Genomic DNA, 16,926 nt, shown 5'->3' on the forward strand with positions numbered 1-16,926 from the left:
ATTTTGTTGGATGGGATTGATAATAAAACTCCAGTGACAGACAACAATAAAGTGCAGTAATTCAATTACTGTATTTCCTGGTGTTTCGAACACAAGAGATAAGTAATTTAAGAGCAAACTTTCAACGTAAACATCTTACAAACAAAAAATATTAATTATATGCAGCAGCTCTAGAAAAAAAGAAAGAATTAAACCTGCTAGTGTTATCATAAATAAATAATAAATTATGCTTTACCACTGGTATAATTGGGGGAATAAAAACATGGCATTTTATACAGACAGGTCAATAATCATTACTTTAACCTTATACACAGCAGTGTCTTTCACTTATGCCTGTGCTTCCACATTTTTTTTAATTCCTCATCACTGTCCATATCTTTTTTGAAGGGCAGATTTTTCTTCTTGAGGAAGATCAACTAATCCACATGTTAATGTTTAAGTAGACTGTGTTTCGTGGAAAAAAAATCTCCAGAGGGTCGTGCTGCCCTTTCCACCATTGTAGTAGGTTATTTTTCTGGGTTAGAAACTCACGATCTCTGTACCGCTCCACAATTCACACTAGCTCTGTCCCATGCGAACAGATTTGGCTGCCTTCCTCACTTCAAAGTCCGACTTTTGTTTTTCCTGGGTGCGTTGAAAATCAATCGTTGCACGTCGCCGGCATCGGTGCTTAAACTGTCCATTGTTTTAGCATGCTGCTTCGTTGCCACTACTAGTTTCGTTTTAGTTTTGGGCTGTGAAGAAAACGCTACGCAGCGTGAGTTACAGTGGTTTTGTTAGCTCTCGCGTTGTTATGACACGCCCGTCACGATCGGGTAATGACGGCGACTAGTAGCGGTTGTGCGTGCGGTCTCAATCTAAGTGCGCTGTGTGGTGAAAAACACAAGCGCAGCATGTGAAGTAAAAACTAAATTATCATCCCATTAAGCAATGCGTTGAACTAGGCATTAGAAGCCGATTCTTGTGCTCGCGATAGCCGAATTCTATCTCTACTATCAGTTCATTGAATATTTAATGGCTAATTACTGTCGAATGGTAACTTTACTATCGATACAGCTGTATCTCTCACCTGTAAAACCGGATATCCGGTCGTATCGGTTTATCATTCTCAAGCTTAATTATAACAATATATCTGAGAGAAAAAGCATGTTATTTTGCCTCATTCCAATCTTAATATCTGAACATTTAAATATGTAAATTAAAGTGCAATCACATTCGTAAATGAATGGCTTCTGGGTTTTAAAATGTAAATAAACCAATCTATTGTGATAAAACAAAATTGCAATAACTGCATTAAACATCAAAGTGAGGTGTAACTGTAGTCTTGAAACAAATCTGAATAAGGAAAAACATTGCAACAAAATAATGCAAACTGGTTAAAGTTGAGTAGCCGAGATCTCTCATGACAGAACATTACTCCTCAAGTTCAGCATTCGCTTCAATGATATCTAGCGTCGTGAACGGGTATAATGTCTAGACTTTTCAGTCTTATTTCAATGCAAAAAACACTGTCTTATATTCGGGCCAATACGGTATATAAGGCTTTTCTTTTCTACTGGCCACTAGGTTGTGCAACATCACCATTAAAAGGTCATCATCCAAACAGATAAGTGCAACAGTTACTGTATTATATTGGCAATACAGTGATCCCTCGTTTTTCGTGGTTAATGGGGACCAGAACCTGCCACAATAAGTGAAAAACCGCAAAGTAGCCCTCCCCTCAATTTTTTTTGTTTGTGTATATTCAACATATTCAGATTTAGCATAGGAAAGATGCATAAGACGTTTTTTTCACTTTTTTTCCCACCAAATTTTTAAAAAATTATATTACTGGTTTTTAAGCACTTCAAATGTAATGTTTACGATACGTTTTAAACATATTACTATCCCACCGAATGATTTTTAAACAACTATAAAGTAGAAAACAGCTTGTCTTTATTAAATGTTTCATTGAGTGAGTCAACTCAATTCCACTCAATCTGTTCACTTGCACACCATGAGTTGCCACAGCAACTGTTTAACAAGTTAAACGATGCTTGACGCATGCGGCGCTTTGAAGTTTCGGCCTTTCAAGCGTCTCTTCAAGTCTGTCAATCATCGTTAACTTTAATAAGCAACTCCAGTGCACTGCCTAACGCAGGAAAAGCGGCAGGAGCGAGAATTAGAGACTACGTGATCGGAGCGGGACAGCTCTATAAAAAATAATAAAAAGAAAAACCTACAACAATCAATGAATTTTTTTCCGGGGCATTTTAGGCCATTCGCTGTTGATTTTCAGTCACTTCTTGTTGATTTTGGGTTACAGAACAGGAAGAAAATCAACAGGAAGTGACCTGTAAATGCCCTAATATGAACCGAATGACATGACAGCTTTTTAAAACGATATATGGATAACCTTTTGGTATCACGATATATCACCATTTTGATATTTTGTCACAACCCTACACAGCTCTTGTGGACTAACATTTTAAAATAGATTGTGTCTTTTGGCTCTCTCGGTCAAAAAAGTTACCGACCCCTCATTTAGATCTTATAACTAGAACAACGTTCTTGTAGCTGAACAAGCTGAAACAGGCTAAATGCACATAATATTTACAATAATACTGCAGTTTCCCCTTAGAACGACTTTTGAAAGGACTCCAGCCTAGAATATTTGGCTTGTGTACTTTTGGGGTGACAAATGTTACTTTTATTCCTGAAATGAGGAAAATCAACATTTTTTTAAAAACAACAACCACCGTTGTTATTATTATTAAACCAAGTTGAAAGGACATGCATACCTTGTTTGGGTAGCGCCTCGGCGAGCCTCCTGAGGCTAGTGAGGCTGTCGGCGCCGAGCTGATTGAGGATGCCCGGCAACATTTCGGTGAGCTGCTTGGTCTCGGCGTGGCCCGTGACTGTGAATGTGTTGGCGGCGAGCGATGCCTGCACTTTGGGGTTGTTGAAGTGGATCACTGTGCCCTGATTGGTGAACATGTTGACCTGCCCGGGCCCAAAAGGTCAATCAGTTAGGATGTGACGGTGTCGACAGGCGGTCCCGAATGTCACTCTTACCTCTTCGATGCCGGAGATGTTGTTGACGCCGAGCTTCTTCAAAGAGAACTGCAGCTTCTTGTCATCGGCCGTGGCCGTCCTGTGCACCACCTTCTTCTTTCGCCGAGCACTACCCTATAAACGGCGAAAGCTTGTTACGCCACGGGGAAGGTGCGTATAACACACAAGAATTTGATTTGAACGCATTTGTTTCTCGGCGTTACCTTTCCGCCGATGCGCACTTGCGCCTGCAGTTTAGCCAATTTCTCTTGATTCATTATCGTTTCTCTCATCTGGAAAACAACAAAAGAGTCGTGAAGAAGGGAGGTTGAACCAGTGGCGCGGGAAGTGGGGTGCTGAGGGTGCTGCAGTGGTGTTGGAGAGGGAAAAAAGTTCGGGTAGATTTTTTTTGGGGGGGAATAAGTAAATAAAACATTGAAACCATAGCATACTTAACTTCTGGGATTGACTATACATGTTGAATTTTTTAAATATTTTTTTCAATAACTTGCTTGCTACCGGTGTTGTGCCAAAATGTCCTACGAAACATCTACTTTAAAGACGGGATGAGACGAGACAAGAATAAGGGGGGAAAAAATGGTGTTCTGCCAAAATGTGCTACGCCAGCAAAATGTCCTACAAGAAGCGAATTTTACACCCAAAGTACTACCGTGCGCTTTCAGCTTCTTTGTTAAGATGCATACAGGAAGAATAAAAAATGCTTTAGGAAACTACTTAAAGGTAGTAATATCATATAAGGGTGGTTTAACGAGCATATGACACCAGAAAAAAAGTCTTAAATGGCATTATTATGTGAATTAGAATCATATTTTGAGACGATTCGACTATATACAACAATTTAGCAAAGCGCAGATGACGAGAAATTAGTCTTTTAATCTGCCGGTTAGCCACGCCTACCATTATAGGGCTTTAGCGTCCCCAACAGGTGGATGACGTCAGCGGTAGACTGGGCTCATCGGTTTTACTATTCAGCCCATTGAGGGGGAATTGTTCAGAACGAGGAAAACGCGACGAAGAGAGCCGCAAAATGTCATTGTTTCAGTCTTTCTACTCCCAATATTTTTACAGGATATTCTTTTTATCCAAGTATTTTTCCCCAATAGCTATATAAATGGCTTGAGAAGGGCCAGTCAGCCCGTGGAGGGGGAACTATTCACAACGAGGAAAACGCAACGAAGAGAGCGGCAAAATGTCATTGTTTCTGTCTCTTTACTTCAATATTTTTACAGGATATTCTTTTTACCCAAGTACTTTCCCCAATTGCTAAATAAATGGCATGGTCATGACAAATAACAATCTTGTGCTAAATGGAATATAAAATAATAAAAATCCATTTATTCAAGACGACATGGCAAAATTACTCCATAATGGTCAAAACAGTCGACTTCACCTTTACTGTCACACCTCCCGAACGATATTTTATGACACCTAAATCGGACATATGTAATTTCCCTTCCCCGGCTTCGGAGAATGTAAACAGACCAGAAGGAGTGACAGCTAGCCGACAAGCTAACCCGAACCGAGGGACGTTTCAAAGTCTTCGAAGTGGAAAATCACACATAACTAGCCTGGATTATTTGACATGACGACCCGGTTGTCGAGTTTCTTTGCGGATCGGCAAACCGCCCGGCGGAGAGCAATTTACAGTTCGTTCCCTGGAGGAGGGTGGCTGGAGTTGTTGTGGAGCTAACGTGCTAACAGCTAACTGCTAATGAGCATGAGGATAGCTTTTTACATGCCTATCAATGATCAAACGTAAGTAGTCCTTTATTTAAAGGAATTTTATAGTGTTTACTTTGTAATCACTGTATTCGTATTTGACATAATACAAAACAAGATGTTTACTCACTTCCTTGTAAGTCCAATGGTCCCACAGTAAATATCCACGGTGAATGGGAACCTTTTGAAACTCCAAAAAGGCGCATACGCCTCTCCCGCATACAGAATGATTTTTCTGCAGCCGTTTGGCTGGTGTGATGCAAAAAATAAAAGTATTAATCCGCAAAATCAGCTGAATCCTTCGTCCTCATACACAACAGTACACTGTATAGTGAAGAGAACGTCTTCTACCGTACACGTCACAGCGCCCTCCTCCTCAATGAGAGACCGAAGCCGGAAGTCACTCATTTTCATGGCGCGGGATTCAAAAAACTAAATAAATATAGCGATCGCTTCCACACACATCCAAGCGGTCCATATCATTCAGGGGCATAAAATACCGCGTGTATTATGAAATAAACATGCTTTTTCGTGTCACAGGCACTTTAAACGCTACATGACTAATGTGGCTAAAAGATCAATACTCTGCTTTAAAGCTACCACATGAAAACACAATGTGAAAAAGTAGGAGAGTTAAACACATTCAAAAAGTATTTAGAGGCAATGAAAATGTTACAAAAGACAATTAAAAACAAAAATAGTAAGCTCTTACCACTTTTAACCGATGCGCGCATGCCTACGAAAGCGCACAGGTCATGTGAATAAGGCGCTACTTGTGAAAAGGGGGTGTTAAACCGAGGCTTATTGGACCTCTTAGGCTAGGTTCAGACCACAGGTCTTAGTGCACAAATCTGATTTTTCCAAGTTCATCCGGCCCCCAGCCTCTGTCATAAAATCAATAACGTCTGGCACAGACTTAATAAATTGGTCAGCAGTACTGCTACCAGCATATGAAGTAACTTACACACTAAATGCTGCTCCTCATTTACCCACTAAAAGGCAGCTACATCACCCCGTGTGACCCTTCCAATTTTCTAAAATGGCAACAATCAAAAAAAACAAAAAAACAAAACAAAAAGAAAGTTGACTGTGACGGCCGACGCTACAAGGATAGGTGGAAATTGGACTTTTTCTTCACTAAAATACACAACAACTGTGTCTGCCTCATTTGCAAAAAAGGCAGTCGCTGTTTTTAAAGAGTTCAATGTGAGGCGATATTACCAAACAAGACACGCTGACGAGTACGACAAGATTACAGGGAAGATAGGCAACGAGAAATTGAAGCATTAAATGCTGCTCATTTACCCACTAAAAGGCAGCAGCCCTCTAAGCAACATTACCCTGTGTGACCCTTGACTACCAATTTTCTAAAATAGCAACAATCAACAACAAAAAAAAGAAAAGTTGACTGCGACGGCCGACGCTTCAAGGATAGGTGGAAATTGGACTATTTCTTCACTAAAATACGCAACAACTGTATCTGCCTCATTTGCAAAGAGACAGTCGTTGTTTTTAACGAGTTCAATATGAGGCGATATTACCAAACAAGACACGCTGACGAGTCACAGGGTGACAAGTGACAAGATTACAGGGAAGATAGGCAACGAGAAATTTAAGTAACTTGAAGCTAGTTTAACTTCACAACAGCAGTATTTTGCAAGAGCCCGAGAGTCGAAATAACGCCACAAAGGCTAGTTGCGAGATTGTTAAAATAAAAAAATTAAAAAATAAGCAAATGAAACACCCAGAATGGCTTGCTAAAATTTGCTTAAATATATTGTTCTACGTAAAGGACGTCAGCCAAGGTCGGCCCCCCACATTTTTACCACACCAAATCTGGCCCCCTTTGCAAAAAGTTTGGACACCCCTGGTCTAGCGTGACAAGTCGCATAGAAGTGGACCATTTCAAATCCGATCTGGGTCACTTTTGTATGTGCTTTTAATCTGATCTGGGCCACATTCTTCTAGAACGTGACGGCGGTCAGAACTGGTAACTCTCCCAAATCGGAATTCACACAGCAATTACGTCAGCAAAGACCGAGAGCAGCACACAAAACGCAGCGATGTAGCTGTTCATTAGTGTTAGCGCCTAGCTTGAACTCTGCTTTTAATACGCAGGAGGCTGGCTTGACCACAGTCATAAAAAATACAACGAAGAAAAGGATAAGCCTGATAATGCTTGGTTTCTTACCGTGCGCCAAATGAGCAAATTTCTGTATTGCTTACATGCCTGATTCAGAGCAAACTGATGCACACACATAAGGCTTATGTGTGTGCGTCATGCACGCACAGTGCGTAGTTATTTGTTTTGATGCTTTTGCGCATGAGGGTCAATTTGCCTTAGCGCGTGTCGGACTGCGAATTAGCGCGCATGCGTAATACTTCAATGGGCTCAATGGACAAAGGCAGTCCAAACGGGCACCCCCCCCCCCAAAAAAAAACGGAACTGTGCATTAAGGCCTGCAGTATGAACCTTGAGCCTTAGTTTTCAAATGTGTTTGTGTACCACTGTGCCATCTAGCTGCAGGGTTTTTCATTATAATACACGGCCACTTTTATTTCCAATACAAAAACTAACACACACTGGTGAAATAGAACACTCATTGTAGTAGCCTAATTGTACAGTGATAACTCTACATATGACGTTAATTCGTTCCAGGACCTTGTTTGTAAGTAAAATGGTCTTATGTCGAGCAGGATTTTCCCATAGGAATACATTATAATTCCATTAATTCGTTCCACAGCCCAAAAACCTACACTAAATCCATAATAAATACTACTGGTACTATTACAAATGGCAATTACACATAGCAAAACACATTAATTATAAAAATCAGAATAATAAGAATAATTCCTGTAATAATGTAACAAATCGGGTTCTAATGTGGCGTACGTATTTTTTTCTGTACTGACGTGACAAGAGAGGGGAGCGGTACGGTTGAGTTTACTTTCGCTTTCAATGTTTTCTGAGTACACAGTCAGTTGAGGTGGAGAGCAGGCGTTTTGTGGTGGATAAGTTTGAAATAAATGATAAAAACTTGACAAAGCTGGCAATTCTTTTGGCGATGTAACCACAATAATAATTGTCAACTTAACTTACAAAGACTGGCGAACGGTGGTCGTCGGTGGACCATGGAGATGTCTATTATTGAGCCAGTTCACGGTTCACATATTTAGAATTTGCATCTTCATTTAGGAGGTAAGCATCACCTTTTTCCTTGTTTCACCACCTGTACCAACCTTTTTGAAACCTGTGTTGATTTCTCTCACAAGAAAAGTCCACCGTGCGTCCATCTGCGGTGCTGTAATGCCGTCGTATTTCGAGCATGTCGTCGGATGTAGAAACAAATGGCGAGTCAAATTTTACGTCAGATGTCGAAAAGATTGTGTGTCGAAGTGATCGTATGTCGAAGTACCACTGTAGTACCTAAACTGTCCAGCATGCGTGTGTCCTGCAATTGTGCACACCTTGTATGGGAGAAAACGGATATTTTGGATGGGGGAAAAACAAAAAAAGACCCTCAGCACCCCTTGCTGTCAGTGACTTCCGGCGCTTGTAGATTAAACACAACCTGACAATTTACTTGTCATAGTACTGTAAGACACTCACACATGCGTTGAAGTAAAATTTATATAGTAAATGCATAACTGCATCCGCAGTACAGTTGCATCCCAGAAGGAAAAGCTGAGACAAGAAACTGATACCCGCCACCAACTCCAGTAAAAAGGCTTAAGTCAAGGCACAGCTTCCTACACTCTGTAAAGGCTCTGGACGGAAAGCTGGACAATCAGCGTGTGACTCTGTGGACAGAACATCTTACCCAAGCCCCACACAAAGGGTCTTCTACCAGGCCATGCGAATCTCTTCCATCTGGTGCCAGTTAAGCATGCCCACTCTGGTCTTGCCGTAACCGATTTAGAACTGCTGCCGTCGATGCATGGGTGTTTAATGAGAATGGTGACATCTCTTGTCTGTGTAGAGAGGATCAGACCATGCAACATATCCTTGTCTGCCCACTCCTCCCGACATCTTGCACCCAAGAGGACCTAGCTTACCTAGCCCCGAGTGCCAGATAATGCATCCAACAATGGACTGGAATCATCTGATGATACGTAGTGACTCGAGAAGTAGAATGCAAAAACTTGTAATTGATAACACATTTTTGGAATAAAAAACTTTTCCTCAACCCCCCCGCAAGAAAGCACATCTTGAAGCTTAATTTTCGTGTTTACCGTTGGGTACCTTGCACCGTTAAAATGAATTCACACGTTATTAGCCAACAGGAGCGTCCAACATTTACAATTTTAACAACATTAACTTGCGCCACCAGTTGATAAACATTACAAATGACATAACAACATTGTAGGTTTTAGGGAACTCGCATTTTAAAGGCTACCCCGGCGCAAACTAACGCCTTAGCTAGCATGTTAGCATTCCGACTCCCCGCCGAGCAACGCGCAACAGGCGACTACAGAACTCTGCATCCTGCCGTGCGTACTTCCACCTATTCAGCGGCATTCCAAACATTGGACAAATTAAGCGAGGTTGTATTTGCTGTCGGCGCGGCAAAACAGCTTTAATCTCTCCGGACTCACCTGTATGCTAACAGCAGACACGCGCGGAGAGCAAGATGGACGCCAGAGAGGAAGACGGAAGTGACGTAAGTAGAAAGTGGAACACTGTTGTTACTTTTGCCCTGCGTTTTTTTTTCGCAGCATTCTATTAAATCCTCTCAAAACATGAAATTACATGCAACAATTCAACTATATAGCTTTGTGATATGATTAAAATTTCCACGTTAAAACATTGTTGCTTTTTTACTTGTAGTTTTGAAAGCTAATCCGGTCGATATGTGATTTATATGACAATAAACAAGACAGCCGTGTAGTAAAATCCTAATTCCAGTTTGTACAATATTTATATGAAAAACGCAGTTTTAATTAGTCTTATTTAGTGGTATAAAAAATATGGTTTTAAAGAAGGGCATGAAAAGCAGTGTGGTTTTATTTTTGTGTGCGCGCATGTGATACACACACCACAGATCACATGGGGCGTTTGAGTGACACCATTTACGGCGTGGATTTTTAGATTGCTTTAGAAGCACAAAAATAATGACAAAAACTGAATTTAGATTTCGTTTCTACGGCTGGTAAAGAAACCTTTTGCATATTATTTAGCATTGACTTTTATCTTGTGTGTTTTTGAGTTACTCGAAAGACACAAAGTGTAGAAAATGGTTATATTATTTCATGTTAATACATGCGTGTAGTTTTTTTTTTCATGCATTGTTCGTTTTTATTGTCAAAATGAAGGAAAAATATTATTAGTCTTATATATGTATGTATATTTTACATGTATATTATATATGTATAATATTTTAAAAGGAAGGGGAATAATTCACTTCTCTTATTTTTTTTTTACTCTAAATTCTCTTAAATTTAAGATTTACTACAAAACTTTCTAAAATATCTATTTTCCAAATTTTCTAAAATACATTTTTTTCGGACAAAAACATGAGATTCCATTTCATTTCCGGATGCAATATACATATATACACACACACACACACATATATATATATATATATATATATATATATATATATATATATATATATATATATATATATATATATATATATGTGTGTGTGTGTGTGTGTGTGTGTGTGTGTGTGTGTGTAATCCAAAATTGATTACTTCCTCATCAAAACATTACTTTTTTCCCTCTTCATGTGAAAACACAGTGTGTATATTTATGTCCAATCATTCATCTTCTAAAATGCCTCTAAACAGCACTTTTGTACTTTGAGAACGAGTTTTTTTTTTTTTTTATGTTAACATAAAGTCACCTCTAGATGGCGCCGGACTAAAGAAAACATCAAAACATCTGCAGGAGTCACTTATAAATCAAACTTTTCGTTGCTTTAAAACAGGAATTATGAAAATATCCACTAAAAAATAAATAAATAAAAATAGTGTCAACTTAAATTCCCTTAAGTCATTGGCTGCCATTGACTGCGATCGACGCCCAAACTATTTTGACTGGAAGGATGGGCGCGATCATTTGCCGTCTGCCTCTCCCCATCAAAATGGATTGGACGTCTATTGACGTCGATAAGTTGAGACAAAATTATACTACATGAAATGTTTTTTTGTTATTGGTCATTTTGTATTGTTTTTTTTTTTTTTTAAAGAAAGAAAATGGCATGAAGGTGCATTTATGGCGACGATGGGGGTCTCGCAAGCTTTGCGTGACCCGTGACTGATGCGAGTTAACAGCTGACTCTTTCCCATTACAAATGGCTGGCGGATAATAGAGATAACTAGAGAATCACGCAATGCCTTGCGAGCACTCAAACTAACGTTTGAATTCGATTCTTTCGTCGTTATTCTTTCTTATAGCTTCATTTGATGGTGTGTGCATGCGGACGCAAAGGACCTTTTGTAATCCTGATACAAATATATTTTTATCGTTATTCATTTGAATTTGTGTTATTGTTTTGAGTTTTATTTTTGATATGTGCAGTACTTTTTCTAGTTATTTTTAAAATGAAGTTACGAAGTTACTGAATTCATGTTTTTCCTGTCATCTTTTAGATTTAATTAATCTGTAAAAGCTTAGTTATTTTGTCTGGCATCTTATTTTGTTGTTACTTTTCTGTTTAATGTTTTAAATGGTCATTCACTTATATAGTTGAGATTTTTATATGGCACTAATAGCATTTTTCGCTTTAATTAGTGTGATGGGACACACTAGGATAAACATTGCAACCTTGTCTTAACATTTTAGACTTCTTAAAAATGTATTGTAAAAAACGTCTCCCAAAAACAATTGTACCTGTTTTTCAAATATTGCCATAAGCTTATTATTAGGTAGGTGTACACCATGCACCGCAATGCTTAATTTGCTTTTACTTGTTTTTAATGATTTTTGTAAAGCGGGAAGTCTGCTATTCACGTCTTTTGAGTATTGTAGATTTTAACACATCTGTCTTAAATATCAGACTACTTGTCTGCTGATATATAATTAATAATAATAATTTATATTTTATATATACATATAATTTTTTTTTTATAAGATGAAAAGTGAGCCACTTTCTTGCTCGCGCCTTCACTTGGTTGGCCTATGTGTGACGTGACAGCTCACGTGACCAGCGTGCCCGTATAACAAGCGCCGGACGGTCCGCCCCCTCCCGGATTCACTCCGGGCCCTCGCGTGGCGTTTTGTCGGCCCGAGCGCACGGCCCGGCCCGGCACGGTACTGGACGCCGACTCGCCTGGAAGCATATGGAAATAGCGGCAGCAAAAAGTGTCCCTCGTCTCCCACTTGCGACCTCCTCCTCCTTGTCCTTCTGTCCCCCGTCGTCCTCCGCCTCCTCCTCGCATGAGCCTCGCGGAAGGAGGGGGGCACGGCGGCGCTTCCTCATCTGGCCTCGGTGGACGCGGCCGGGCGTGAGAGAAGAGCCATGACTCTGAGCTCCGAGATGTCGGACGCCTCCGTCCTCTCGGAAGAGACCGACATCGACGTGGTGGGCGAGGGGGAGGAGAGCGAGCACGGCCGCGGCTTTCCACCGACTCAGCAGTCTCCCCCGCCGTCGGACCCCGCCGTCGCCGCCAGCTCGGAAGCCGCTCGGGACGCCTACAAAGCGGCTTCGGTGGCAGCGGGGGGCAAGAACCCCTTAGTGAAGCCGCCTTATTCGTACATCGCCTTAATCACCATGGCCATCCTACAGAGCCCCAAAAAGCGGCTGACCCTCAGCGAAATCTGCGACTTCATCAGCAACCGTTTCCCGTACTACCGCGAGAAGTTCCCGGCGTGGCAGAACTCCATCCGGCACAACTTGTCGCTCAACGACTGCTTCGTCAAGATCCCGCGGGAGCCGGGCAACCCGGGCAAGGGCAACTACTGGACGCTGGACCCGGAGTCGGCGGACATGTTCGACAACGGCAGCTTCCTGCGGCGACGGAAGCGCTTCAAGCGGCAGCAGACGCAGGACTTGCTCCGGGAGCACGGCGGCTTTCTGCCGGCCGCCGCCGCCGCTTACGGCTACCCGGGCTACGGTTGCGGGGGGTACGGCCTCCAGCTGCAGTCCTACCACACGCACTCGGCTCTCCTGGCCTTCCAGCAGCATCAGCAGCAGCAGCAGCAGCAGCAGTCCGCCCGTCACGGCGGCACCGTCCTCCCCCATGCCTCCCTCCCGCCCTCCGCGGAGCGCCCCCGGGGCCGCTTCTACCCGCCTCTCGACGCCGGTCCGCAGGGCTCGCCGGCCGGCTCGCGCAAGGCCGGCTCGCCGGTGCACCGCTCGCCCTTCTCCATCGAGAGCATCATCGGCGGAGGCTCGCCGAGCCCCTCCAGGACTTCCCCGGCGGTGATGCCGGTGATGGGCGCCACCCTGGGCCACCCGATGGAGAACTTTACCGCCGGCGGCTGTTAAAGCAGACTAAACAAAACTAAACAAACGAACAAATAAACGGGCCCTCAGTCAAAGGTAGGAGGATTATTTTTGTACCTTTATGGGAGTGCGCGCGCGGACCTTTTCGCTGTGCACGTTCACGCGGTTTGAGGAGATATTTAATGTCCATCATTTTTTTGTCCCTTTTCGGGAGCTTTCAGGATATTTGGACCTTGTCTCCTCCAGCCACAATCTCAGGACGAATTGCTCTAAATGATCACATGTTGTTTTTCAAAAAAGTAATAATAATAATGTATTAATGTGTCAAACACATGTTTCGTTTTATTATTAATATTAATAGTTTGGCCCATTTGAACAGGTTTTTGATTTTAAACTTTGTAATAAAAACACAAAGAGTTACAAAAAAATGAAGTCCTACATTTATAACATGCAGTGTGTGTTTATTTCAGTCATAAATGTACATTTTTGGCCGCAACGAAATGTAAATGAAGTGTGATATTTTTACACAGCTTGTTTTTACAAGAGGAATAAATTCTGGTTTGGAAAAAAAAAAATCATACGTGAGGAGAAATACTTTTTTATTCATGCATGCATGTGATATCAAGCCATCAGGTTTGTTGTTTTAACCTGTTAAAAATGACAGACATAATACGTTACGTATTTTTTATTATTATGCAAAGTTAGTGAATATCACATTTGATATATTTCAAATTTAAAACTATTAATGTGAAATGTTTTTGTAATGCAATTATGACCGCGCCACTATATTTTCCTCCTCAATTTAAAGCAAAAATGAATCGTTTTGTATATCATTATACAGGTAATGGACAATTATGCTATTTTGTGCGTTGGCACAAGTGCGTGGGGGCGCGTGACCCTTGTCACGCGATCCTGCCCTCCTTTTCATAACATAGCATGGACGGCTATAAACGTCAAATCCATTTGAAGAAGATGGGCTGCAGGCAGCAATCATTAGATGACTGCCATCCCTCCCGGCTCAAATGGATTGGACGTCTATCGCCGTCTGTCGTCTCCAATGCAACATAATTGCCGTTTTTTGTCTGCTGCTTCCGTGACTCCTGTGTGAGTGAGTGAGTGTGTGTATAGCAGCTAAATCGGTGCATCGCTCGCAGCTAGTTCACTGGGCCACGAGAGGACAGCTATTGCGTGATGATGTAACACGCGACGTGAAAGAGAGCGAGAGCGAGTGAGAGATAGAGAAGGTCAGTGTGTTGACAAACAAACAAAACAGGAATCAAAACAATGAAATCTAAATAGGGGAAAAAATGACACTGGGTGTTAAATAGGGGGCCCAAAACTGACTGAATTGTACTTTTATAGCGCAAAAGGAACAACTGAGTGGAATTTGAATCTAATTTGTGCTCTGAAATGTGTATTTTAGGGCCATATTTCACACATTTGTCTGTTTTTTTCTAGGGAAAAATACATGCTACATGCTTAGTGTTTTGGGAAGAAAAATACCTTGCTATATATCGTCATTCATAGGAAACCCCGCTGTATGTTCCATGGTCGTGTTTTTGAGCGAAAAGGTCGTTTTTTTATATTAGGCAAGAGACAGGTCGTTTTTTTGGGAAAAAAATACAGCCTTATGTTGTTTTGTAAGAAGAAAGCCTTACTATACATGGACTTAAATTTTTTAAAATAAATGCCCTGCATATGGTATTTTTGTCAGGAAAATGCTATAAAATACACAGGATCGTTTTTTGAGGGTGGAAAAAGCCTTACTATACAAGTTAGTATTTTTGTGGAAAAAGAAAGCCTTCCATACATGTTTTTTTTAGGAGGGGGGTGCTCACAAGGTCCTCTTTGGTGGTATTTTTAAGTTGGGGTGGGGGGACCCAGTAATACTCATACGTCGTTTGTTGAGCAAAAACAAAACAAATTAACCCCCCTTCACTGTACTATAAATACTTTTTTTTTTTTTTGGGAGGGGGCAAGTCTTACTGTGCAAGGTGATTGTTTAGGGCAAAACCCAATGAATCATAGAGGGTTTTTTTTTTTTTTTTTTTTTTTTAATTTAACAATACTGTTTTTTAAGAAAAAAAATGCTTTACCATACAAGTCTTTTTGAGGAAAAAAGCCTTACTTTACATGGTCGTTTTTTAATAGGAGGAAAAAATGACAGGTACGTGGTCTTTTTAATACATTTATTTACTTACGATAGTTGTATTTTTTGCAGAAAAAGAAAGCCCAACTGTGGATGGACTTTTAAAAATTATATATATATGCATATATAAAAGGCCATGCATATTATATATGATGTTTGTTTTTTTTTTTAGAAACAAAAAAAGCTATAATATACATGGTCGTTTTTTAGGGGGAAAACACTGCTCTACGTGGTCATTTTTTTGAAGATGTACTATACATGATCGTTTTTTTTTTTTTTTTTGACGGCGGGGCCTTACTACATTATATACATACAATATATGCATAAGGTGGTATTTTTGAGTGGGGGAAAAATCTTACAATACATGGTTGTTTTCATCTGACTCATGTCGGTTTTTGAGCAAATAACCCCCCACCAAAAATCCACTGTACTAAAAAAGTTTTTTTTAGGGGGAAAACAAAAGGTCTTACTATACAACGTCATTTTTGAGAGCAAAAACACTGTACCATACATGTTTTTTTTTTTTTTTTTTTTTTTTTTTTTGAGGGAAGAGGGTCTTTTTTGAGAAAAAAATGCCTTACCATACATGGCCGTGTTTTTGAGGGAAAAGCCTTTACATGGTCGTTTTTTTATATGGTGGAAAATCGACTGGTACATGGTCTTTTTACTACAGTTACTTACAATAGTTGTATTTTTGCAGAAAAAGAAAGCCTATACCTATAGATGGACTGTTTTTTTTTTAATCTAAAAATAGGCCATGCATATTATACGTTTTTTTTTTTTTTTTGAGACGAAAAACGCTTTAATATACATAGTCGTTTTTTAGGGGAAAACACTGCTCTACGTGGTCATTTTTTGAAGGCGATGTACTATACATGATCGTTTTATGAGAGGGGGGCTTACTACATTAGATTATATTAGGTGGTATTTGTGAGTGGGAGCAAAAATCTTTCAATACCTGGTTGTTTTTTATAGGTAAAAAAATCTGACATACTGATGTTGGTTTTTGGGCAAACAAACCCCAGAATAAAACAAACAAACAAAAAAATCGAAATAGTTGTTTTTTTAGGGGGAAACAAAAGTATACAACGTCATTTTTTGAGAGCAAAAACCCACTGTAAGTTTTTTTTTTTTTTTTTTTTTTTTTTTTTTTTGTGGGCAGAGGGTCGTTTTTTTAAGAAAAAATACCTTACTTTACATTGTCTTGTTTTGAGGTAGGGAAAAAGCATTATTGTAAATATGATCCTTTTTTCTATTGAGAAAAAAAATCTGCCGACTATACATATTTGTTTTTTCGGGCCACCTTACTGTACATGAGAGGGTTCACCTGCACACACATGCTCTAAATAACTTAAGGTACATTTAAATGAGTACTCTTTTGCAACCCATTATATTTTTATCCATTTAGATCCATTTGCATCTATTTCTTGCTTTATCAAGCGCTTATGCAAAATATAACCTGTTCTTTGAAATAGTATCGACCGGTTTCTTTCAATGATTGGGGGTTGGTGGGTTCCCACGACGATGGCAAAGCCTGTTGGTGGAGACAATATTATGTGTCAGCATTTGAAGTGATTTTGAGAGCATTTTGTGACTTCAGAATATAAAGTG

At 40.3% G+C, this 16,926-nt stretch overlaps 2 protein-coding genes across 4 annotated transcripts in view; one reads left to right on the forward strand and one right to left on the reverse strand.

Moving 5' to 3' along the window:
- The window catches only part of btf3 (basic transcription factor 3), a 107,896-nt gene that overhangs the window by 1,334 nt on the left and 89,636 nt on the right, over positions 1-16,926 (reverse strand). The window contains exons 1-6 of one of the 3 annotated variants that reach the window (XM_057818470.1): positions 9,370-9,388; positions 8,830-8,893; positions 8,595-8,745; positions 3,258-3,326; positions 3,055-3,168; positions 2,781-2,982 (exon numbers count right to left, since the gene is read on the reverse strand). In XM_057818470.1, coding sequence (XP_057674453.1) covers positions 2,781-2,982; positions 3,055-3,168; positions 3,258-3,326 — 385 coding nt within the window. In that variant the 5' untranslated portion in view covers positions 8,595-8,745; positions 8,830-8,893; positions 9,370-9,388. Of the gene's footprint in view, positions 1-2,780; positions 2,983-3,054; positions 3,169-3,257; positions 3,327-8,594; positions 8,746-8,829; positions 8,894-9,369; positions 9,464-16,926 lie in introns of those variants that run through there. The other 2 variants (XM_057818469.1, XM_057818471.1) reach the window with 2 other exon arrangements.
- On the forward strand, positions 11,985-13,872 carry foxd1 (forkhead box D1). The gene has a single exon (XM_057818465.1). It carries the CDS (start codon positions 12,240-12,242, stop codon positions 13,206-13,208), a length of 969 nt encoding a protein of 322 aa, XP_057674448.1. The 5' UTR covers positions 11,985-12,239; the 3' UTR covers positions 13,209-13,872.

Source organism: Corythoichthys intestinalis, chromosome 17 (genome assembly GCF_030265065.1).
Source record: "Corythoichthys intestinalis isolate RoL2023-P3 chromosome 17, ASM3026506v1, whole genome shotgun sequence".
NCBI classification, from domain to species: domain Eukaryota; kingdom Metazoa; phylum Chordata; class Actinopteri; order Syngnathiformes; family Syngnathidae; genus Corythoichthys; species Corythoichthys intestinalis.

Bases quoted from the DNA above. Each gene is read 5' to 3' on its own strand.
- foxd1 (XM_057818465.1), top strand. From the start codon at position 12,240: ATGACTCTGAGCTCCGAGATGTCGGACGCCTCCGTCCTCTCGGAAGAG.